The sequence below is a fragment of the Protobothrops mucrosquamatus genome, unplaced genomic scaffold (genome assembly GCF_001527695.2).
Source record: "Protobothrops mucrosquamatus isolate PMUCROS unplaced genomic scaffold, P.Mucros_1.0 scaffold_93, whole genome shotgun sequence".
NCBI classification, from domain to species: Eukaryota; Metazoa; Chordata; class Lepidosauria; order Squamata; family Viperidae; genus Protobothrops; species Protobothrops mucrosquamatus.
The window spans coordinates 76624-102408 of NW_015386169.1; the positions used below are offsets into that span (position 1 = coordinate 76624).

Below are 25785 nucleotides of genomic sequence, written 5' to 3' on the forward strand. Positions count from 1 at the left end.
TTATATCTTAAAGGATAGTGGTTTCAATAAACAAATATCTTATCATACATGGAGTTTAACATGTTCTCACAGTTACACCGAGAGATCACCTCTCCAAAGTTAGGAGATCCCGGCCGAATCAAATCGGTGACCAGAAGCAAAGTTTTATTAACAGGGTTACCAATTGGAACTTCCAACGCAAGAGACTGACTTTTTTAACCACCGAGATAACAATATAGAGCGGCAAAAGAGTCCCGACGCCTGGCGACTTTCGAGAGTTGACGCAGCCGCAAGATGACTGTCACGTGATGCGGAGCGAGACTGAAAGGGGCCGGCGTCCTTTTCTTGATCGCGTGTTGAGATGAAGCGCGGGAGCTCAGCCAGCCCTGGCAGCTCAGGGGGCGGACAGCAGGTAGCGGAAAGCGCTGGTTTTGTTCTCCCGCGAGATTCTCGATCCTACGCTCGAAATGAGCCGTTCCCCCTCACTTTAGGAGGCGGCGGCAGGGGGGGTGATTCTTATCCCCCCTCCCATCAGCCACATTATGGTAGTGATAAAAATTGTGAGGCGCTTTTCTCGGGTTTTTTTTATTTCATGCATCCAGAGACGGGCAATCCTACAACAATGTGAATACAGCGGCGGCTGAATTCTCACAACATTCAAGGGTGGTTATTGACAGCACCGTGCGTTGTGCGAACAGGTTAATTTAGTGCAGGGGTAGGCAACCTCGGCTCTTTTATGACTCATGGACTTCAACTCCCAGAATTCCTGAGTCAGCATAGCTGACTCAGGAATTCTGGGAGTTGAAGTCCATGAGTCATAAAAGAGCCGAGGTTGCCTACCCCTGATTTAGTGAGTCGCTGTAATTGTTGACTCCTGAGGCGCTTAAAAAGGATTTTGTATCAACTGATGTGTATTTTAAGGATATGGTCTTAAGCGTGTTTGCTTAGAAATAAATGTAATAAAGGAGCAAATAAAAACACCTAGTCTGGTATGTAAAATAATTCATTCCACCGTTTTAATGCTAATAATATACAGTTTTCTGAAATATAGTACTGAACCAGACACATTCATGGAAGGTGAGCACTTGTGTATGGTTACTGTGGCTGAATATGTGTGTGTGTGTGTGTATAATACCTGTTTTTAATGAATGGCTTAGAAGATATCAGTTGGTTTTTTAACTATTGTGTATTGAACTAAGTTACCTTATGTAATTTGCTAAGATGGCTTGTTTTCAGCAAGTTACAGCTAACGAAAAGTTATGTGTGAATGTAATGTTAAATTGTACTAAATAAAATGGATGTTAAAGTTCTCAATCTTTTCAAAACTAAATGGGGGAGCAAGTTGTCTTGTATGTAAAACTAACTGCTTTTTCAGCATTGTATGCTGTATATGTAGATTTCTTATAAGATGAATGCTTCTTCCCAGCTAAAATAAATGCGTACTGTTACGGTTCACTTGCCTATGCAGAATTTATCCAAAGACAGGTTAATTTCTCAATGTTCTTTTTTCACCTAAATACTCACCTTCCATCTGTTCTTTTATATATTTATATATAAGTGTATATATTTAATACTTCTGAAATGTATAAATTCAAACAATATATGAAAACTATGGTTAATATAGCCCAAAATGTAACAATAAAGAAATAAAGTTTGTTGTTAAAAACATTTGTTGAATAGCAGAGAGAGAAAAAAGGGGAAAATTGTTTTGTTCTGTTGCAGAAAACGGAAGTAGAAGTTAAATTTGTTAAGGTCAAAAAGAGAGCTTTGGAGAGGTTGACAACTGAAGTAATGCAGTTGCATGACATTCTGCCCAAGATATTGAATAGTGATATCTTAGAAAGCTTTCAGAAACTGGATGCTCTTGAAACAAGTAAGTTCTCCTATATTAACCACAGTTAATTCATAGAATAGTATTGAATATTCTATGAAAGCAAGACAATTGTTAGTATTGTTTGTTAGGTTGTATTCTGCTTTTTATTTTTCTGAATATTCTGTATTCAAGGCAGGAATATAGTAAAAATATTTAAATATAATACAAACATTTGTAACTTACAAAAGGCCCTCCTTTTTTTGTTCAAAAGCAGTTAAGGTGCAAGAGTGAAGAATGTGAAATAATATGAAATATTGGGATGACACTTTCCTTGCCTAATAATCTACTGTGTTTCCTCGAAAATAAGACCAGGTCTTATTTTATTTTTTTTGCCTCCAACAGAGGCACCAGGTCTTATTTTCGGGGGTGGGGGTCTTTTCCACTCACCTTGCAGTGACAGCCCCGACAGCCCCACCCAGCTGGCCCACTTCTTCTGCGGCTGAAGAAGCAGCTTAATTCTGCAGCTGAGAATGGAGCTCCGGCCTGCATTTCGCAGTGAAATGCCTCTGCAGCCGAGAACCGAGCTATGGAAAGGTCTCTGACTGCGAAATGCAGGCCAGAGCTCCATTCTCAGCTGCAGAATGAAGTTGCTCCTTTGGCTGCAGAAGAAGTGGGCTGAGGCAAGGCAAGTGTCGATCCATGGGAGGCCTGGCTGCAATGGTATGCTCCATAGCCCTATCCCCACCCTAGGTTGATTTTTAGGCATGTGCCTCGCCCCAAAACTAGGGCTTATTTTCAGGATAGGGCTTATATTAGGCCCACCCCCAAAAATCAAGCTAGGGCTTATTTTTGGGGTAGGTCTTACTTTTGGGGAAACATGGTACTTCATATCAAGTTGAAAAATTGAAATAATTTGGAATGGAAAATTGGTCGATAGGAAGAGTATTAAAAACATTCCTCCTGATGCTTTGTTCCCTACCAAATGATCTTTTTATGAGAGGAACTAAAATTCTAAATTCATAACTTGCATGGTATTACCATATTTTTCCGTGTATAAGACGCACCCTTGTATAAGACATTCTGGCATGCGAGTTCCAAGTTTACAGCAAACAAAGTCAGCACTGGGAGCAACCGCTTCCCAGCACTCTAAATAGACGCCTCCCAGTTGGTCCCACTCCCCACCCACCTAACCAGCATCCGGCACGATGAGCATGCATAGTCAGTTCACAGCAGCAGCCTTCTGACCCTGGTAAACAAACTGGCGTGAACACCGGCATGACAGCAAGGCAAGGGAAGCAAAGGCAGGTTTTAAACTCTCCGCTGTTTCTCTGCACCGATCAGCTGTTTGGTGGAGCGCCGAACAGCTGAGCTGGCAAATCCAGAAGTTCGGCCGGCTGCTATTATCGAGCAGGACGGCCTCGCAGCTGCGTTCCACAGGGTCCCTGGCCAGCATACAGGAACGAGGGAGGGAAAGGGCTGTTGCTGCCATCCATGCTGCTGGTCCCATCTGCTGCCTCTGGACGCCGCCATCTGACGATCTTGCCCCCTCCCCCCTCCCATTAGTGGCAAGCCCACAAGACGCTGCACTTGTATAAGACGCAACTGATTTTTGAACAGGGTGTTTCCAGGAAAAAATACCGTCTTATGCACGGAAAAGTACGGTATGTTTTCCACTGGAAATTTGTGGAAACAATACATGATACATAGTGGTAAGCAGTTAAAAGTTCAAATTAAAGAGAAACTGTACAGTTGCTTTTCTTACTCTTGATCATAACAGCCTCAGTGTTACTGTTTTTCATATTCTTGCAGTTTCTGAGCGAAAGATGAGAAGATATAATTGCCTATCTGAGCCAAATATATATAATTGCCTATCTGAGCCAAATATAATAGCAATAGCACTTAGACTTATGTATATCACTTCATAATGCTTTACAGCACTCTCTAAGCTGTATATACTTATATTTATCAGCCTCAGAAAGAAGGAAGGCTGAGTCAACCTTGAGTTCAGGATCAAACTCCTGGCAGTGGGTGGAATCAGCCTGCAATACTGCATTCTAATCACTGTACCACCACAGCTCTGAATCCATGACATGGATTCAGACTGATAACAGTTTAGAACATGTGTTGATCTATGATTATCCTGTTCTTGCAGGACCAGCCACCATCATTTTCCTGAAGTTACTTGTTTATATTTGAGAGCATATTAAAAAAAAACTTCTTGTTCTTCTGCCCCCCCCCAAGTGATTTGTAAGATAATGAAAGATTGAAAAGCACAGAATTGGCAGTTTAGCTAATGTTTGTTTACCAAATGTGTATACTTACAAGGTCCTGCTAAAGCAGGGGTGTCAAACTGGCAGCCTGCGGGCTGGATACATCACATGCAGGCCACGCCCACCCTGGCTCCGCAAAGGCAAAAAACATCACGATATGTCACGATACAATTTGAGTTTGACGCCCGTGTGTTAAACATACTAAATAGGTGACCTTATATTGTAGTCACTGCTTGAAAATCTCTAAGAATGATCCATTAGTTTATCAGGTAGCCTGTTTCTCAGTCAAACAGCTTATACAAATTGAGTTCTTAATAAAGTTTAAGAAAAATGTCTGTTTTTATAAATTAAACCTACTAGTTTAAGTAATACACACAACAAGAAAATAAAACTGTTTTGTCCTATATATGACTGCTCTTCAAATATTTGAAGATGTCTGACATACTATCATTTGGTTAAGGTTAAATATACACACATACTATCATTTGGTTAAGGTTAAATATACACACAAATGTCTGACATACTATCATTTGGTTAAGGTTAAATATACACACTACTTAAACCTGTCCTTGAAGGATTTGGTTTTCAAGCTTTTCACCATATTTGTTACTTTCTTCTATATAGCGTGATTTGCTGATTGTTGCAGTTTAAGTGTAGTATTTGAATGACTTGATTTGTTTTTCATTGTTTTGCTTGTGGTCCTCTATTTTTAGTTGTAGAAAAGAAAGCTAATGAACTGGAACAATTGAGAATGGATTGTGAACACTATAAAGCTCGCTTGGAAGCAGCCCAGGCAGACTGTGTGAGAGAAAGAATGGTAAAGGAGGATTCTTATTCATTACCCAGTTTTTATTAAAATTACATCTTACCTCTCCTCCAGAAGCTTAATGTNCTGGCCTAGGGAGGATTTTAAATTGGGTTTCTTAGAAATTTTAATTATCACAACTATAAAATATTGGTCTTAATTTGGTTTTATCCGGTGGGGTTTGTGGGTTGTCTTTGTTTTTAGAATAATGTTGTGAGCCGCCCTGAGTCCTTCGGGAGAAGGGCGGGATACAAATTGAAATAATAATAATAATAATAATAATAATAATAATAATAATAATAATAATAATAATAATAATAATAAAAAATATTTAAATATAATACAAACATTTGTAACTTACAAAAGGCCCTCCTTTTTTTGTTCAAAAGCAGTTAAGGTGCAAGAGCGAAGAATGTGAAATAATATGAAATATTGGGATGACACTTTCCTTGCCTAATAATCTACTGTGTTTCCTTGAAAATAAGACCCGGTCTTATTTATTTATTTTTTTTGCCTCCAACAGAGGCATCAGGTCTTATTTTTGGGGGTGGGGGTCTTTTCCACTCACCTTGCAGTGACAGCCCCACCCAGCTGGCCCACTTTTTCTGCGGCTGAAGAAGCAGCTTAATTTTGCAGCTGAGAATGGAGCTCCGGCTTGCATTTCGCAGTCACAGGCCTTTTGGAAAGGCCTCTGTAGCCGAGAACCGAGCTATGGAAAGGTCTCTGACTGCGAAATGCAGGCCAGAGCTCCATTCTCAGCTGCAGAATGAAGTTGCTCCTTTGGCTGCAGAAGAAGTGGGCTGAGGCAAGGCAAGTGTCGATCCATGGGAGGCCTGGCTGCAATGGTAAGCTCCACAGCCCTATCCCCACCCTAGGTTGATTTTTAGGCATGTGCCTCACCCCAAAACTAGGGCTTATTTTCAGGATAGGGCTTATATTAGGCCCACCCCCAAAAATCAAGCTAGGGCTTATTTTCGGGTTAGGTCTTACTTTTGGGGAAACATGGTACTTCATATCAAGTTGAAAAATGGAAATAATTTGGAATGGAAAATTGGCTGATAGGAAGAGTATTAAAAACATTCCTCCTGATGCTTTGTTCCCTACCAAATGATCTTTTTATGACAGGAACTAAAATTCTACATTCATAACTTGCACAGCATTACCGTATTTTTCCGTGTATAAGACGCACCCTTGTATAAGATGTTCTGGCATGCGAGTTTCAAGCTTACAGCAAACAAAGTGAGGACTGGGAGCAACTGCCTCCCAGCACTCTAAATAGACGCCTCCCGGCCGGCCCCACTCCCCACTCACCTAGTCAGCATCCGGCACGATGAACATGCATAGTCAGTTCACAGCAGCAGCCTTCTGATTCTGGTAAACAAACCGGCGTGAGCACCGGCATGACGGCAAGGCAAGGGAAGCGAAGGCAGGTTTTAAACTCCCCGCTGTTTCTCCGCGCTGATCAGCTGTTTGGTGGAGCGACGAACAGCTGAGCTGGCAAATCCAGAAGTTCGGCCGGCCGCTATTATCGAGCAGGACGGCCTCGCAGCTGTGTTCCACAGGGTCCCTGGCCAGCATACAGGAACAAGGGAGGGAAAGGGCTGTTGCTGCCATCCATGCTGCTGGTCCCATCCGCTGCCTCCAGACGCCGCCATCCGACGATCTTGCCCTCTCTCCCCTCCCATTAGTGGCAAGCCCACAGGGGCTTGACACCTGCACCAGGCTGCATGGCAGCGGCATGTAAAGAACCCACACAGGCATGCCCTGGGTTGCGGAGGTTACCATTATTTTTTCGTGTATAAGACGCTGCACTTGTATAAGATGCACCTGATTTTTGAACAGGGTGTTTGCAGGAAAAAATAGCGTCTTATACACGGAAAAGTACTGGGAATTTGTGGAAGCAATACATGATACCTAGTGGTAAGCAGCTAAAAGTTCAAATTAAAGAGAAACTGTACAGTTGCTTTTCTTACTCTTGATCATAACTGATCTAGTTACTTCAGCCTCAGTGTTACTGGTTTTCATATTCTTGCGGTTTCTGAGCGAAAGAGGAGAAGATATAATTGCTTGCTGCCTATCTGAGCCAAATATAATAACAATAGCACTTAGGTTTATATATCACTTCATAGTGCTTTACAGCACTCTCTAAGCTGTATATACTTATATTTATCAACCTCAGAAAGAAGGAAGGCTGAGTCAACCTTGAGTTCAGGATCAAACTCCTGGCAGCGGGTGGAATCAGCCTGCAATACTGCATTCTAACCACTGCACCACCACAGCTCTGAATACATGACATTATGGATTCAGACTGATAACAGTCTAGAACATGTGTTGATCTATGATTATCCTGTTCTCGCAGGACCTGTCAACATCATTTTCCTGAAGTTACTTGTTTATATTTGAGAGCATATTAAAAAAAAAACTTCTTGTTCTTCTGCCTCCCCCCTCCTCCAAGTGATTTGTAAGATAATGAAAGATTGAAAAGCACAGAATTGGCAGTTTAGCTAATGTTTGTTTACCAAATATGTATACTTACAAGGTCCTGTTAAAGCAGGGGTGTCAAACTGGCAACCTGCGGGCTGGATACATCACATGCAGGCCACGCCCACCCTGGCTCCGCAAAGGCAAAAAACATCACGATATGTCACGATACATTACGTCATGCTATTTGAGTTTGCTACCCGTGTGTTAAACATACTAAATAGGTGACCTTATATCGTAGTCACTGCTTGAAAATCTCTTAAGAATGATCCATGAGCCTGTTTCTCAGTCAGCTTATACAAATTGAGTTCTTAATAAAGTTTAAGAAAAATGTCTGTTTTTATAAATTAAACCTACTAGTTTAAGTAATACACACAACAAGAAAATAAAACTGTTTTGTCCTATATATGACTGCTCTTCAAATATTTGAAGATGTCTAACATATTATCATTTGCCTCTGAAGGTTAAATATACACACTACTTAAACCTGCCCTTGAAGGATTTGGTTTTCAAGCTTTTCACCATATTTGTTACTTTTCTTCTATATAGCGTGATTTGCTGATTGTTGCAGTTTAAGTGTAGTATTTGAATGACTTGATTTGTTTTTAATTGTTTTTCTTGTGGTCCTCTATTTTTAGTTGTAGAAAAGAAAGCTAATGAACTGGAACAATTGAGAATGGATTGTGAACACTATAAAGCTCGCTTGGAAGCAGCCCAGGCAGACTGTGTGAGAGAAAGAATGGTAAAGGAGGATTCTTATTCATTACCCAGTTTTTATTAAAATTACATCTTACCTCTCCTCCAGAAGCTTAATGTAGCTTATGTGCTTTTCCTTTATCCATAAAATGGCAACAAGGTTGGTGGTCTTGAGAATGACTGGCCCAAACGTAACCAGTGAATTTTCATGGCTGATGGTGGACTGGAACATAGATCTGCTTTGTCATAGACCAATACCTTAATTGCTATACACTGGCTATTGGCAAATAAGGTTAAAAGTTCAGTCTTAACTAGACTTTTACTCTGCAATTCTGTATTTGTTTTCCTGAGAATACTACCTTTTAGAAATCAGTGGAATATGTACATACACACAAATAGGCTAAAGTTATGTGAGACAATATGTGCTAATATTTTGCTCTTTTAATAAGGTGAAAACATGCTTACTATTGTCAGATTACCATGACAATCAAATAACTATTCAACACTTTTTTGTATTAGGGAACACTAGTATACAACTAAAAGTAACTACTAAATAAGCTCTCGAACTAGATAAGATATTTTTTCTAGCATGATTGTTCTATTTTCTCATAGAGAGTTTGTAGACTTATGATGCAAATCCTATGTATATGTATTTCTAGATATGTCCAGCTGGACTCAAAGAGGTGACATCTACAGAATTTCATTGTTATGTTATTTCCATTTCCATAAGATATTGCTCCCTATAGTTAAACAATTTTCACCAATCTAATGTCTTTGCACATGTTGGGGTACAACTTTCCTTATTTCTAGGTTGCATGGCCAATACGAAACCTGTTTAAAATGTCAGAGGTTCCCAGATGTTCTTGCATACTTACCTTTTGCATGTGAATCAAATAGAAAGTTTTTAACAATTCTTTATTGAATCATCCAAAAATTCCTTGTGATATCAGAGACAAGACTGCCCATTTCTCTAGGAAGGTGTGCATTTATGAGCAGAAAACATTTCTTTGGCTTAAGTCACTTATAGAAGACCTCAGAAACTTGTTTCTTTTTCTGTTAACTCTTTGAAGTAGTGATATATAAAACTGGAAAGAAATTGAAGAATTGCTGACAAATATATTGAAGTCTTCTCCATAAGTTAAACATTAGACACAGTATAGGTATATACAGTTGAAGTAACCACAAACAATATAATGAATTTCAGATTTACATTGCCTTTCTTTAAAGATCATAAAAGATCTGAATTATACATCTTATTTTAGTCTATTGCCTTTGTTTCATTATTTTGTATCCAAACTGAATATAATGGTTGATTTATCCAAACGCCTCCTCTGTTCATATATGGTGGTGGAAATCTATTTTTATTATTTAAAAGTACAGGTAGTCCTCAATTTATGAAATTCATTTAACAACTGTTCAAAGTTATGACAGTGCTGTAAAAAGTTAGTTAACAACTGATCCTCACACTTAAAACTATCACAGCCCGCCTGCAGTCACATGATCAAAATCTGAGTGCTTGACAACCAACATGTATTTACAACAATTGCAGTGTCCTTGGGTCAGAAATTTGCCATTTGCTACCTTCCCAGGAGGCTTCCAACAAGCAAACTTAATTGGGGGGCATGATTTGCTTAACAACCATGGCAAAAAAGGTTGTAATATTGGGCAGAACTCACTTAATGACTATATCACTTAGGGATGGATGTTCTGGTCCTGATTGTGGTCATAGGTTGAGGATTATCTGTACTTACAGATGTCTTCTGTCACCCAAGATTTTTGTTTCCTTGCCTAGCTTCCTTTTCAGAGAGATTTAGATTGGATAAATTAGGGTTACTAGATTTGGGTTGCAAAAGTATAGAATAAATGACTATGAGATAGTAGTGAAGATAACACTTTGCTGCTGTTTAGTGGATGTCTGAATTTTTACAATCCAGATGTGATAAACTGAAGAAAACAAAATGTTGGGCAACACAAAAATATATATATAGAAAAGAGCATTCAGTTCCTTCACCTATGCTACCCATTTAGTTGAGAAAATTATATTTTCTGTTTTACATATAATACAATGAACTTGGTTACCATGGTCAGGTCTAACTTGCTTCTTATACTCTCTTTGTAACATGCAGTAGGAAGCATTTAAGGTTCTCAGCAGCCATGCTTAAATCATTGTTATTTAAAATTTGCTACCAGTAAGAGATTGTTATTTAAAATTTGCTACCGGTAACTTCTTGAGAAACATTAGAACTGTCTGAATGCTATAATTAGTACAACTGATCATCTCTTCGTATTTTGGTCACTTTCAGGAAAAATTAAATATTCGACAGCAGCTGAATGATGCAAAGCAACAATTATTACAACAAGCTGAATATTGTACAGAAATGGGTGCTGCAGTATGCACATTATTATGGAGTGTTTCTAATAATGAAGAAGCAGTTAAAAATATTCTAGGAAGTGTAAGTTTAGCCACTTTGGGGATATTAAATCATTTAATTACTTTTGGAAGATTAAATCATTATCAGCCTTGTTAAAATCTTTTAAAAAAGATCTTACTCATTTTCTCAATCTAGTTGGAATTAGCACACTACAATCAAACATGTGACAAACATGCAAAAGACTTTCTAGAGCCTAGATTAGGGTAAATTTATTCCATTTGAGGCCAAATATCGGTCAAAACTATGTCAACAAGATTGGTAGAATTTAAGCTATCCCTTAATAAATGTTAAAGTAAATGGAAAAATTTAGAAGACATCTTTAGGAATTAAATGAAATCTGTATTTATTTTTGTATATAAGTTATCAGTTAAATACTCAGATGCAAAAGGAAATAAGCAGAAATTGGATATGTTGTTAGGTAGATACAGATGGAATCACATTAAATAATAACTAACTAATAATAATAACAACAACCTATTAACTACTTCTAAAAGACTTCTAAAAGTCTTTATCATCTTCAAGAATGCTTCTATGAATGGGGCATATTAGCTTCTAAGGGAAGGCTATTCCATAAGGCTGGTGCTGCAATAAAAATCTGGCCTGAAACTGTCACTCTCTCACTTTTATGAAAATGAGAAACAATCAACTTCTAGGACAGATCAATTCTGTTTGGAGAAGATGTTCGTGCAGGTAGCTAGTTCCCAAACTATATAAGGCTTTATAAGTAAAACAGAATGTTGAATTGCACCCAGAAAATCATGGACAACCAATGCAAGGCCTACAGCACGAGTGAAATGTGATCTCGGTAACATCTGGTAGGTAGACCATCATAATTTGTATCAACTGCAGTTTCTGAGTAGTCCTCAAAAAGAGCTCCATGTAAGGTTCATTATAGTCCAGACATATGGTGAGGGCATGACTTACTGTTGCAGGATCCTCTAATTTTTGTTGAGCTGCAGCTGGTGTACCAAGACTAGATAAAGATCCTATCACTGGTGGGGCCACTTTGGCCTTTACATTCCATACCCTCTCTAGTTTCTCCTTTAGACCCTAGTATTTCTCCAGCTTGATAAGATAAGATAACCTTTATTGTCATTTTTTTTACTGTGGGCACAACGGCACACATCAAAAATGAAATTTAGTTGCCCGCTCTCAAAGTGAAACACATACATGACGCACACATAAACATACTATGAACAACATAGATATAGACCCACATCCCTACATATACGTAGCAAATAAATATTAAATACTGTCCATCTTGAATATATAACGGAAGGAGGAAGCTTGAGAGTTCACAAGTTTAATGCTGTATGGAATGAAACTATGGCTGAATCTGGATGTTCTGCTACGGATACCATGAAGCCTCCTCCCAGAAGGTAACAAGGAAAACAGGTCCTGAAGAGGATGTGTTGTGTCCCAGATAATCTTACGGACCCTGCTCAAGCAACGCTTCTGTGCTATGTCCTGGATGGGAGGGAGGGAAGGAACTGCCAATGATCTTTTTGGCCATTCTCATCACTCTCTGCACCGCCTTCCTGTCTGAAGCAGTGATGCTTCCAAACCAGACTGTGATGCTGTATGACAGGATGCTCTCGATCGTCCCCCTGTCACATACTCCTTCCTGATGTTGCTGTTGTTTTAAGTTATTTGTACTGTAGTAACTTAGATTGTTTATTGCAAGATTTGTTTTTCTAGCAACAAACCGTTACTTCTTTAGAATTTCTTACCTATTACATAAATGATCAAAATCTCAAAATGTGTCAGTGAAGCCAAAAGTCAGTGCACACTGTCATTTGTGTTGAATATAAATTGTTTATGATACATGAACTGAAGAATTATGTTGGCTAATGCTGTAGACTTGAGCACCAATTGCCTCGTTATGCAAAAAATCTTTATCCTAGATTTGCTATGTTATAAGAAGACCTTTGTCTAGAATAGGAAATATCTTATAAAATGGACAATATGTAACTAAATGTTTCCTTTTACATTTCATTGTATGAAATGCTAGTTTTTATAAATTCATAGGCTTATTAAATAGTTATTTTTCCCTATGAAATTTCAGGCTCAGGCTGTAAAGTTTTTTACTATTGCTGGACAAACAATGGAGAGTTTTGTCCACTCTTTAAACGAAGATAGCAAACATCAGGATATGGATTCTGATGAAAGTCAGTTTGTATTAGGTTTGGCTGGAATTGTTACAAGTAAGTAACTTCTAATATTTTATGGAATAATAAGAAATCACTTGTTGACTTACAACTCTTCAAGTTTGTTTTTAATTTAGCTTATTTTAGTATGACCAAGTTATTTATGAAAACTGATCATATTATATTAACATCTTTCTCCTTGAGAGTATATTTAATACTAATCCATCTTTACTTACTTTGACTTCAGAACTATATTTGGCAAATAAAATATTTCTTCTTTTTCCTCTGGCAGAAAAGCTATGGCAGTGGTGGCAAACCTATGGCACGGGTGCCAGAGGCGGCACTCAGAGCCCTCTCTGTGGGCACGTGCGCCATCGCCCCAGTCCTAGGCCTTCAGCTGGGTTTTATAAAACCTTTTCGCTTTAGGCCTCCGCTGCTGTGTACAAAAAAAAAGGTTCAATCAATCAGTCAATTTCAACTTCTCGCGGGAAAAAAAAGATCTTGCAAAGTTGGAATTGATTGATTGAACTTTTTTGTCCCACCCAGTCTGCTGTTACCACCGCAGCCACGCCCACCCAATGGGCCACACCCACCCGGCACCCGACGATGCATAAGTGGGTTTTGGGTTGCAGTTTGGGCACTCGGTCTCTAAAAGGTTCGCCATCACTGAGCTATGGGGTATCTGCCTCAGATTATGCTATGCTGTAAGTATCTTCAAAATTTCTGACATTTAGTCAAAGTTTTTGAAATAAGAAAACATAACTTGTTCATAGTTTGAACAGAATATAGTTTAACATTTCTTTCAAATTTTATTTCAGTGGTAAATGTAGTATAAATAGCATGCCAAAGAAATAATGACAGATGCCACATTCCAAATATTCTAGGCAGCTACATGTAATATAAGTGAAATCAAAACATTTTTCCTTACACTTTTAGAATTCTCCCCAGACTTATATGTGCTTCTTTCTATGTAGCAGGATTTTAAAACTTGTAGTGATAAATAGGGAGACAAAGACCATTTTGTTTCTGTCTCCTAACCAGGATTTGCATCTAGAAAACAACAGGGAATTTACCATTCATACAAATTGCTTTTTTTATCTTAATAAAAAAATAAACTAAAATACTTCAGATCTTTTGTAGCACAACTATTTATTAGCTATATATTAGTTGTCATGATTTGTTGGTGATTTGTTTGCGAACTGGGATTTATATGCATATTACAATTGTTCTGGATTATTAATTTTTGTAGATGTCTTCTCCCATTACCTGGAGACTGTTAGGGCTGGAGGAATAGGCTCAGGTTCAACCCTAACAAGACTTAAGTGGCTGTGAGTGCTTCATACGGCATGGCGTAGAGCAGTGGTTCTCAACCTGTGGGTCGGGACCCCATTTGGGGTCGATCGACCATTTCATGGGGGTCGCCAAGCAAGGCTGTCCGCCATTTTTTTTTGTCCGCCATTTTTCCCCCTTTTCCGGCAGGTGCCTTACCTCCCTTGGGCTGGGCCAGCTGGTGGTCGGCCTGCTCCGTCTCTGCCGCTTGCCAGCTACGCCTCGGCCAGCGCAGGGGGTGGAACCACGCATGCGTGGCGCTCCTGGGCAGGGAAAGTCCTCGACTTACGACCGGTTGGGTAGTCCTCGACTTACGACCGGTTTAGTCCTCAACTTACGACCAGTTTAGTCCTCGACTTACGACTAGTTGGGGTCACGGCATTAAAAAGGTTGAGAACCACTGGCGTAGAGCCTAGCTATTTGAGGGATTGTGGGCTCCAACAGTGTCAGCTTGCTTTGGGTCCCATTGATTAAGCAGTGTCCTTCGGTAGGACCCAGAAGCTAAGCCTTCTCAGTTGCCTTTGGAGCAGCTTCCCCTGTGGTGTGTATGGATCCCTTGCCTGCCTTCAAGCAATCTTTTGAAACCTTCCCTTCCTTCCATCCCCACCCAGCCTTGGATTAAAATAGTTTGTTATTTCCTCAGATAGCTGTTGTTCATATACAGATTTGTCTTTAGGCATCATTTGTTTTAATCTTACAAAACTACCCAGAACCATTTCAGAATTAGGCAGACCTAGACAATGAACTTACCAAACACAGCAAATACTGTGCTTAATGCCTAGCAATTTTTTTTTCATTGTGGAAAAAAGTTCTTCTCACTTTGAGCTAGTCCAGGGGTAGTCAACCTTGGCTCTTTTATGACTCGTGGACTTCAACTCCCAGAATTCCTGAGCCAGCTAAGCTGGCTCAGGAATTCTGGGAATTGAAGTCCACGAGTCATAAAAGAGCCAAGGTTGACTACCCCTGAGCTAGTCTATATCTCTCAACAACCTACACCACAGGATTTTGTGGGAATAAAATAAAAGGCAATCTCTATGTCAGTTACCTTGACCTCTCGGACAAAAGGCATGATATAAATTTAACAAAACAGTAATCTGGACTAATTGTCTCTGAGTCCAGCCTGCACAAGGCTTTTGTGCGAAAAGTTGTTTTCTTTTTTTTTTGGGGGGGGGTGTGTGTGCAGCAGCATCCACAGCACTGAAACACAAAGCCTCTTTGGAATCTACAACATGCATGATGTTGCTTGGCACATGTAGAAAAAGGTGGAGCTTCTGCTGCAGTGTTGTGACACTATTTTTATTGGTCTGACCCCTTTCCCTTCCACATAGATACTAGTAAGAAAGTTGTCTTATAGATGAAATGGGCAGCATATGAATTTAATTAATTATTTAATAATTATCTACTGGAGGAAAGGTAGGATATAAATCTTCAGTAATTCTAAGTAATAATATTATACATGAATGATTTGTGTGTGTGTGTTCAACAACTAATTAGTAGCCTTTCTAAAAGTTACTTTTTTCAGTAGTGTTCTTAAATAAGAAAACAACTTGTTTAAAGTTTTTATATTTTATTTTGTGTTTTCTTAGATGTTGCTGCTTTAGCAATTGGTCGTGAATTCCTTGTTGGTTCAAATCAGGTACTGCTGGACACAATGATTCAGTTGCTGAGAGATATGAAGCCAGGATGTTGCACCAAACTAAAAGTGTATGATAATTGATTATTTTTGAATTAAAGTGTTATCTTCAATATCTTATATTAATATTACATTAAACAATAATGTTAATCATATATTAAACAAATTTATCTTAACATGCTACTGTTAAGTTAAAACAGTTAACTTTAGAACAGTTAAAAATGCATGCTGTAAATAGCAAATTCTCCAAAGAAAAGGAACTACCACTCAGTCCCAAACCCACAATCTAATAAATCCAGTTAGGATAGCAATTTCTTTTTTTATCAAGCTAGGTAGAATTGCAGAAATAAAAATGGACCAATACTAAAGATTTCTACACTAAATTATTTGACTTGATTTAGCCTAAAAAGAATTTTCCTTAGTTTTTAATTATAAGTAATTTATTTAATTTTCATTTGCTAGTTAACAAAATTAATACATGATGCACCTGTTAGTGTCTTGAATGTTATTATAAAGGGTGGACAGCAGAGGGTGCTATAGGCTTAATACTGTATTAAATTAAGATTTTTTTCAGAGATTGTGGATCATAGAACCAGGGCTTTTTTTCTCATAGAACGCCCAGAACGGAGTTCCAGCACCTTTTTTGGATGGAACCTCGTAGGGTAGGCAAGGCGGGTTGTATGACGTGTGTGAGTTCCTGCACCTTTTTTTTTTTTTTTTAGAAAAAAAGCACTGCATAGAACTATATTTTTGTGGCTAAGAGAATATATTTTAAAAAGTGATGCCTAATTAAAATCTTAAACTTAAGTATAAATATAACATTTTGATGTAAAAGTTGTAAGAGCAATGATAATAGGAGGAGGTTCCAAAGGATTAAAAAGCATTTCCTAGGCTAATATTCTAAATCAGGGGTGTCAAACTGCCAGCCTGCGGGCCGGAGGCGTCACGTGGAAGCCGCGCCCACCCCATTGCCGGCAATGGCGAAACAGTCCCAATACGTTGCGCGACATCACGTGACGTTGCGAGTTTGACATGTCTGTTCTAAATAGTGAGCTTTGCCCTTTGAACAACTTAATAGTAGATATATAAACTCTCTATAATTTTAGCATGTCATCATTGCACAGCTTTCTCAATTGCCTAGAAAAAGAACAGCTGAAAAACCTAAGTACAGACATGTTTTTCTATAACACTTTTTAATCTGGTTTGCTGTGTCTGCTGATAAACAGATGGTAAAAATGTATTGCATTTTGTGTTAATCCTTTGTGTTATAAGAAATTTAATATGACTTTTCTTTGTTTAATGACATAGTAGAGCAGCTGTTCAAAACAGGAGGAACTTTGGAATTAGTATATGGGCCTCTCTGGAAGTTGATAAATAGGAACAAACCGGAACATTTTTCTTATTGTTCCCCTCATTTCTGTTCTGCATTAAAGAAAATATTTATTCTTTTCTGTATTTTTCTCCAAGCTGTTTTAGAATCTGGTCTATCCTTGATGGTCATGGATAAGAGGTTTATTTGACCTTATCCTCAAGAAGGAAGAGGGGCATATATCATCACATCTGAGCCTGCTGTCTAGGCATTATCTACCAGAAACATGTCTTACAAATGTTCAGATATTGTTCTATCAAATACTGAAAAAAGCTATCAAGAAGGAGAGTGAGATAGATGTCACATCAACATTTGAGGAGATTTTACTTGAGGTTCTATCTCCTAATTACACCAAGATTGCTTTCTGTTTTAAAGCTGAATGTTTTAAAGCTGAATAACACTGACAGGGCAAAAACAAAACAAAACACCCTTCTTGTCCCCAATGTTGCTATGTGTATCATCTTCAGCAAACCGACAGGCTTGGCTTCTCTTTTCAATAAGAACTCTAGTCCTGTAATAATTACTGTAGTTCCCCCCCCCAAGGCAGTTTCTGTAAACCAAGCTCTTAATTTTCTGCTTTATTTTGATGATATATTGAAAAAGTGATTGCAGATACAATGCAATTGTAATTTCAGATGTGTTTCTAATTCAAAGTGGTCTAGCATTTTTACTCCCTCATACAACTCTATTATTTATTAGGCTGATGCTCATAGGGCAATAATTTTTGAACCTAGATATCTCAAATGGGCTAACTTACAGAATGTATCCAAAATCCACTATTCCAGTAGAATTGAAATTTGGCAAATTTTATAAAACATCTTGTGACATAATACAAAATGTCATTAAAGATTTCCTGTGGTCAACTCCGGATATTTGACTGTGTTATATCGTTCATATTTTCAAGGCTCTACATCTCTGAATATCTCCCTGAATTCTTAAGAACTTTTCAAGCATATTAGAAGTTCTGCCATTGCTGAAGGCATTGAGAAGTCTGCTAAGGAAATATCTCTGAAGTAATTACCCAAGGTTGTCTAGTTTGATCTAAATTCTGAGTTTAGGATCTCTCACAATTTTTTAAAAAAATCTTTAAAAAGATTGAGATGTAAGAGAAGATATAAAGCAGATTAAGATCCATAAGTGGTACATTAGTAAGTAACAAGAAATTATTACAATCTTTATGTTGGCGTTCAATCTATATTTTCCTAGGAAAAAATACTGCAATAGAAATAACTTTCAATCTATCAAATAGAAGTTAAAAAATAGTGTTTAAACAAATATGTTTGAGTGTTAACAAGTCTACAAGTTTGCATTGTGAAATAGACTTCTGTTAGGCTTTTGAAACTTGCTGAATTCAGAACAGTATTTACACACTGTGTATATTTTGAGAGTGCTGTGTAAACAGCAACAAGTGGCTTGATGAGTTATGTCACTGCAAAAGTAATGGCAGATTACTTCCTGTAATTTAAATAAATATACAATGGCCTCCCTGAAAAATAAATAATAGAAGATGTAATGCACAGTCATACATTCTAGATATGTTAGCTGCTAACATAAGGTTTTTTATTATATTTGTGAAAAATCAAGTGTGTTAACAAAGTGCATCCAGCAAAACACCAAACCCATAAACTTTCCAGTCTATGTGCAAAGTTGTATTATAATTGGAAGGACGGTCACCAAGATCTGGAGAAGGACTTTTTTTTCCAGTTGACTTTGGTGAGATAGGGAACTAGATGGCTCTGTGGACTTTCATTTTGTGGCCATACAAGTATAGATATCTATATTTTCTTAAACCCACAGGGAAGCAAATTCAGATAGATTTTGCAGTTTGAAGTGATATCTTTCTAACTTCATACCGGGGAATTCAGATGATAGGTAATTATGGTAAGAGAGCAGCATATAAGGGAGCTTTTTTGCACAATGTCATTTCACAAGGCCATTTGGTGACTTGTGAGCACTTCTATATGTAAAATTATACAGAGACTTGGGGATTCAAAATAAAATCTAGCCTAGATGCATGGAGCAGAGCCTCCAGGCACTGTATGCATGGTGTTTGCTATAACCCATGAAGGAAGAAGGAACAAAACACGTAGAACCATTACTATCTCCTTTTTGTAGTGAGGAGAAGGAGGCATGAGAAGTAAAAAGCTCTCGGCAGGACCCATTCCTTCTTGTCCTCTCATTCTTTTTACAACTACCTGCTGTACCGCCAGGTTTAGATATTATATGCTCCACCTCTTTACCGTTATTCTCTATTTTTATTCGTAAACCATACTATTTTGTTTATTTTGGGAGTTAAAAATCATTTTCTCACTGAATAAGTTTGTAATGTTTTCTCACAGAGGTAACTGCACACTCATTGAAGCACTCTTTGAGGATGAGTGACTCTCGTGGCTATGTGATTGCACTTTGGGGGCTTAGCAACTGGTCCACATTTATGGCAGTTTGCAGCATCTTGTGATCACATGAGTACGATTTACAATATTTTTTACTGGAAACTGATGTTTACTTCTGGTTCGTGGCAAAAAAACCCCCCACCATGCATTGTAGATCATGGATCCACTTAACACCCATGGCACTTACTTAATAATAATTGCAGCATTCGCTTTAAGACTGTGGCTTTCATGTAACAACCAAAGCAGAAAATGTCGTAAAATCAGGTTGGTCATGTGGGTATCTCAACTTATGATCCTTATGGCTTACATACAGATTATAGGCTCCATTATAGTCACAGTCGAGGAGTACTGTATTTGGTCCTTTAGACTAAACTTAAATAAAAAAATCAAAGGACTGGAGTTTGCAAAATGAGTCATGTGATGACTCAAGTTGTCCTATTTTTCTTTAAAATGTTGTCAGAAAAGCCTCTCCCATGTGAGTCTGCTCTTCTATAAAAATTGAATCACATGGGAAACTACGATGCAACTGTGTTATCTAGGACGAAAGGAAGTAGGAGTAAAACTGATTATTTCTTCTCAAGAAAGAAGCTTCTTTGGAATGCCATTCTGTTTCCTTCCTTTATGGGAGGAATAAGATTTTAGCTAGCTCCTGATCAAACCCCCAAAAGTACATTGTATTACTAATTAACAATAGCTCTGATTGTCATTCTTCCTTAGATACACATTTCCCTGATGAAATTATTCAGGTAAAGAGTCAGCTTGGATAGCAATTCCATGAGAAGCAAGCTATTTAGGCATAAAAAAATTAATATTTTTTCTCATCCCTCCCCTCTAGCCCCAGATATTTTGAGCAATAAATCCTTCATTTTGGATTATGATGGTTAGTATCAGAATTTTAATGAGAGGAAATTTGATATTTCTCCCTATTTGTGATCATAATGTTTATCTCCAATGCAACTGTTAGATAGGAAAAAAAATCCCATTTCACTAGTATTATGGCTATTATTCCCTCCTTTCCATGCGATATGACTGCATTAACAAGTATCCTCTTGGTACCTGGTATTTATTTCTTTTTAAATGGCATATATTCTAGATCTAAACTCTTCCCACCAGGGTAGGTTTCTGCCATGAAATGTACAGTATTTGCTTGCATAGCATTTCTTAGATTTCTTCTAATTAACTTTTGGGAGAATTGAGCATGAAGATGGCAGAGTCAGAAAACAGAATTTGGTGGTCCCTCTTTCAATACCATTTGTTTCTCGTGGGATGGGAGAGCTTAGAAATGAATATCTCAGTTCATCAGTTTCTAAATAGATAGATCTGTCCAGTAGAGGAAGGAACAATAGTTTTATATAAATCTATGTAACTGACTTCATTGACATCTTAAAATAATTGGTAGAGCTGTTTCAATATAAAGTATCCAGCAATAACTAGACAACCATTTGCTCTCCAAACTGAGAAAATCCTATAGTTATTTTGAAAGGTATCCTAAAAGGATCTGACAGTTAAAAAGTTCTTCTCCTGCAGCAATTAATTTATTTGTTAAGGAATTTTGCACACAACAAAGATTTAAGTTGTACCAAATACATCCAGTTGTTTGTTGTACAATTTTTATAAAAGTCTTAGGGTTGCTGACAAAAAACAGGCAAGATGCACTGTGACTTGTATTCTGGCCATGACATGTTTATTCTATATTAGCTTTGCAAAGCTAATATTCTTTGGAAAGATTCAGTTCTAATTTGATTTGTTATAGAGACAATGACTTTTCAAACCAAGACCATTGTTCATTCTCAAATCTCAAGGAGTGGATTTTTAAGAAATCATCTGTTAATTACACTTAGAAATACTTCTAACTGATTGAAACAATAATACAACTGGAAACTTTCTTTAAAAATAGACATTTATTTTTATGGATGTCACTTTTTCTTTCTTATGATACTTTATATAGTATGACTTGTGTTGTACAGTCTAAAGATAAACTAAGCTTTATTTCAAAGCTATAGTTTTAATCATATGCAAATGTAATCAGTTAAATTGATTTTACGTCCTTATAGTTAATTTCATTTATCAGGTTGCCCTTACATTCAAAACAAACCTAGCACATTTTGTATTAAATGCAGTTTAATCAAGGTTTTACTTGTATATATGTGTATATATGCTACTATAGTATCTTGAAGATTGTCAAATCAAAAGGTGCAATATAAACTTTGCCCCAAAAATACATCTACTGTATGCATTTCAGTCACTTTTAAAACTTTTATTATAGGCTGATGCTGATGTCCTTATATAATATTAGTATCAACATGAAAGGTGTGAAGTATATCAGTGGAAATGCAGGATTCTTCCCATTACTCTGGTGGCTTCTGAATGGTAAGGTTTTTATAAATACAATAAATAAAAGTTTAAAATGCTCAGTAACATTAATCTTTTAAAATTACTCCTCTAGATTTATTAGAACAATATTTTATATACCTTAAATGTTGCCAAGAAATTGTGTATTTTAGAATCAGTGTAAAAGATAGAAGGGTTATATGAGGGGACAAGAAAGAGAAAGGCAACAGGAAGAACTCTCTGTATGAGGAAAAACACATCCGAGAAGAATTTCCTTGTAATTAGCATGTGATATAGAGCATAGTCAAGGTTTAGATTCTGATATGTAATGATGACGATGCTGATAATAATATAATGTATTACTATTTTTATTATATTTATGATTACTGCCCTTTCAAATATTCACAGATACATTATCTTGTAATCCTTGTAATTGGCTTTTATTTTCACTGAATGATTTTCAGTGTTGTCATTTTTAATATTGCACATGGAATGAATGAAGCTAAGAAAGCCCATAGCTCAGTGGTTCTCAACCTTTTTAATGCCGCGACCCCCAACCGGTCGTAAGTCGAGGACTAAACCGGTCGTAAGTCGAGGACTAAACCGGTCGTAAGTTGAGGACTACCCAACTGGTTGTAAGTCGAGGACTTTCCCTGCCCGGGAGCGCCACGCATGCGGGGTTCCGTCCCCTGCGCTGGCCGAGGCGTAGCTGGCAAGCGGCAGAGACGGAGCAGGCCGACCACCAGCTGGCCCAGCTCAAGGGAGGTAAGGCACCCGCCGGAAAAGGGAAAAAAATGGCGGACAGCCTTGCTTGGCGACCCCCGTGAAATGGTCGATCGACCCCAAATGGGGTCGCGACCCATAGGTTGAGAACCGCTGCCATAGCTGTATTACTGAGTTCAAGCAGAAGCAACATTCAAATCAGAGGGCTTCCTGATTTGCAGCTGAATGTCTTTACTATTATGCTCATTGGTTCCCCAGTATGCATTATTTCTGATTTAAAATCACAATCATGTCCGTGCTTATTTAGATATGTGATTATTTTCATTGGAATATATTTTCAAATAGAGGTACACATGAATGGAGGTTCCAATCCTAAGCAAAGAAGATCACTGAACACAGTACTATATGATGTATTTGTAACTAAACACTCATAGGACTGCACTATATATGTGCCACTGTTGTAGAGTCCTGACAAGAATATTGAAACTTTAGTTGGTTATTTGATTTCTGTTGCTGCCCATCTCAAGGAGTGATAGCTTAGAATGCTTTCAATATTGGTTCATCTTCTTCTACTCTTTAGCTCCCTCAAGGTGGTCAAAGTATAAATCTTCTTAAAAAAACTTTTTAGATAAACTGGTTTCTCCAATCAGAATCCATTAAAATTGAAAGATATTAACCTCCCAAAACAAACAATCCAGAACTGAAAATTTTAACTCCCAGTGTCAAATACAGGTGGCACATTCATGAAAATGATAAAATAAAAACAGAATTTTTTTAAAGTCCATCAACATTAAAAAGGAAAAAGTACTCCACGCTTCCTTATTTCAATTCGCCTCCAGTAATTGTCCTCCTTGTCATTTAACAGTAACAATGTCCCCAAAATGGCACAACTTTTCAAAAAGGAGTAGTAGTCTGTGACCAAAAAGAGCCTTTTTAGCTTAGTAAAGATAATAATCAAATAGCGTGTTTAAGAAGTGAAAGGTACAACTTATTTTCCATTCAAAAAATAAATTCCAAAATGGCTGCTTTTTCAACAATGAAGTGATTGCAGCTCCACCTTCCAGCTGGACAACTCATCTGACAGCTTCAAAGTGCCACTCCAGAGTCGTCTTGCAAGTTGCCACTGAATGGATGAACTTTTGGGGTGATTCTGGGATTCTCCCTAATCCAGGTAAAGGTAAAGGAATCCCAGATTCTACTCCGCTCACTGGCAAGAGTTTGGAAGTAGAGCTATCAGAAAGTTACTGGCCCAAAGTCATCCAGCTGGTAGGAGAGAACTTGTGGCCTCCTAATTTCTAGCCTAATATAAAATTTGTGAGAAAAAAATGGAAAACACACAGTGATGCCTGACTCTTGCAGTCATTACTTGGTAACATGTTAAGCTCTGCCTCTGAGATCAAAGAATGTTAGTCATATGTTAACTGAATTCACATATTTCCAGGATCTACTGATGATTAACAGTTTGGCATTGATGCAGTGAAATTATATAAGTGTCATTTCACAGAGTAGTTCATCTGGAAATATAGCTCTAGTGACACATGTGATTACAATCCCATTTTGCCGTATCAGTTGCACCTGTTAATATTTGAAAGCTAGTTGCATCAAATTTTAGTGGACATTTTATAATTCTGATAAATACCTTAAATATTTTATCCAGGAAATTTTGAAGTAGGTGTATATAAACATTTTCTTTAAATTATTTAACATTAATTCAGAGTAGAATATGATACCTGAAAATGTGATCCCAGAGCTGCAAATACCAGATACCAGAAAATAAAAAAATCCAGGATTTTTTTGTTTTGTTTTTCCCCCTTTTGTCTGATGTAGGGAGCCCCACTTCTTGAAAAGAAGCAGAGAGTAAGACAGTTCTGTCTTATTCATATTTCTTGAAAGTCCACCCAACTTGTTTACTGACACATATTATATAATAAATATATATTGTATCTGAGGTGATGCTTGTTGCAGCAGCAGCATAGGTTCTGTGCAGCTTGAAAGTGAAATATCATGGAAGCACTCTAGGTAGGTAGATGGATAGTTCTAAGTGGAATATTGCTTATAGAATTCACCAGATTACAGCTCAGTTTTGCATTATATAAAGTTAATTGAAAAAATATAGTAATAAGCAATCTTTGCAAGTGATAATAATGCATGAAATTTCCTTTGCATTTAGGGAATGTTCTACATTTGGAACTAAAGAAAGACTAAAGAAACCAGCAATCTTTTTAAAAACGTCTCTCCATGCATCACAGAATAAGAGAAAAAGGAACCTAGACATGCTGATTGGCTTTACCATTATTATAACTGCATCCACTGGCACAATCAGAATTCCCGGTTGTGTGGAATAGTATTCCAATTTAGGGTTTTTAACCAAACATATTGAACCAGAGAAGGTAGCACTGCTATTTCTGTGCTTTGTGGATTTAGTGTGGAGAACATTGGTAAATAGGTGGCTGAAATAATTAGTTTTAGAAGGACTTCACTGGAATAATTTAGAACTTTGCTTTAAATTCTAAGAATGGTAATTATTTATTATTGCCATTATTGTACTTATAGGGTGACCATTCTTTAAAGCCACATAGCTATACTATTTTCTTTCTCTTTTCTAGATCCAGATCCAGAAGTATGTTTTCATGTATTACGACTTCTCCAGTCCATGATTATGGAGCCAGAGATATTAACTAAGTCAGCTCTTGAAATACGTGACTCCCTACCACTTCCACGTATCCTTATGCTATCAAAGAGCCGTAATAAAGATCTACAAATTCTGGCCCAAGAACTGCTTGAGGACCTCAGAGTATTAGAAGGTGAAATGTAAGACTCTTGCTCAGGCTATCCTTAACTTTGCAAGCATACTTTTAAGTTCTGTAGTAATTTGTAAAATATTATACATACTTTCTAATATATCTGGTCACTGTAATTAAATGGTTCATATGCTTGGCATTCCTGCACAGGAATCCGAGCCGTAAGTAGCATCTCAGAATTTCCTGGCTTGTGATGTATCAGGTCTCTTAGAAATACTGAGTTTAATACCTGGAATATTTGTAAGGAGTGGGTGGATTTACCAATAATCCTCCCTTAATCAGAATCTTACCTGATAGCTAAGGGATATAGTTCAGAATTTATATTTGCCATATCATAGCTTGTTAAGGTAAAGTCAAGTACCTTTGGTCTATATTATTCTTCATTTGATTTTCTCTTATTTTAGTAGCAGTGAGAATAGATTTTAAATTTTGATTTTTAACATCAGCAATGACCTTAGTTAAAAATCTAGTAAAGGATTATTTTTTCTAAATATTTATATCAAAACTAAGGAAGTTAAATTATCAGCAGAATTGTCTGGGTGCAAGGTTGCTGGGCAGAAGGTTCTGTCTCTCTCTCTCTCCC

General features: G+C 37.5%; 1 protein-coding gene across 1 annotated transcript; it reads left to right on the forward strand.

Annotated features, from left to right (window-relative positions):
• The first annotated feature begins 373 nt into the window (after positions 1 to 373).
• Positions 374 to 25571, forward strand: HSF2BP (heat shock transcription factor 2 binding protein). The gene is made up of 8 exons (XM_029283924.1): positions 374 to 391; positions 1702 to 1852; positions 4776 to 4879; positions 10348 to 10497; positions 12542 to 12680; positions 15539 to 15656; positions 21614 to 21717; positions 25008 to 25571. Exons 2-8 carry the CDS (start codon positions 1771 to 1773, stop codon positions 25214 to 25216), a joined length of 906 nt encoding a protein of 301 aa, XP_029139757.1. The 5' UTR covers positions 374 to 391; positions 1702 to 1770; the 3' UTR covers positions 25217 to 25571.
• The last annotated feature ends 214 nt before the right edge of the window (positions 25572 to 25785 follow it).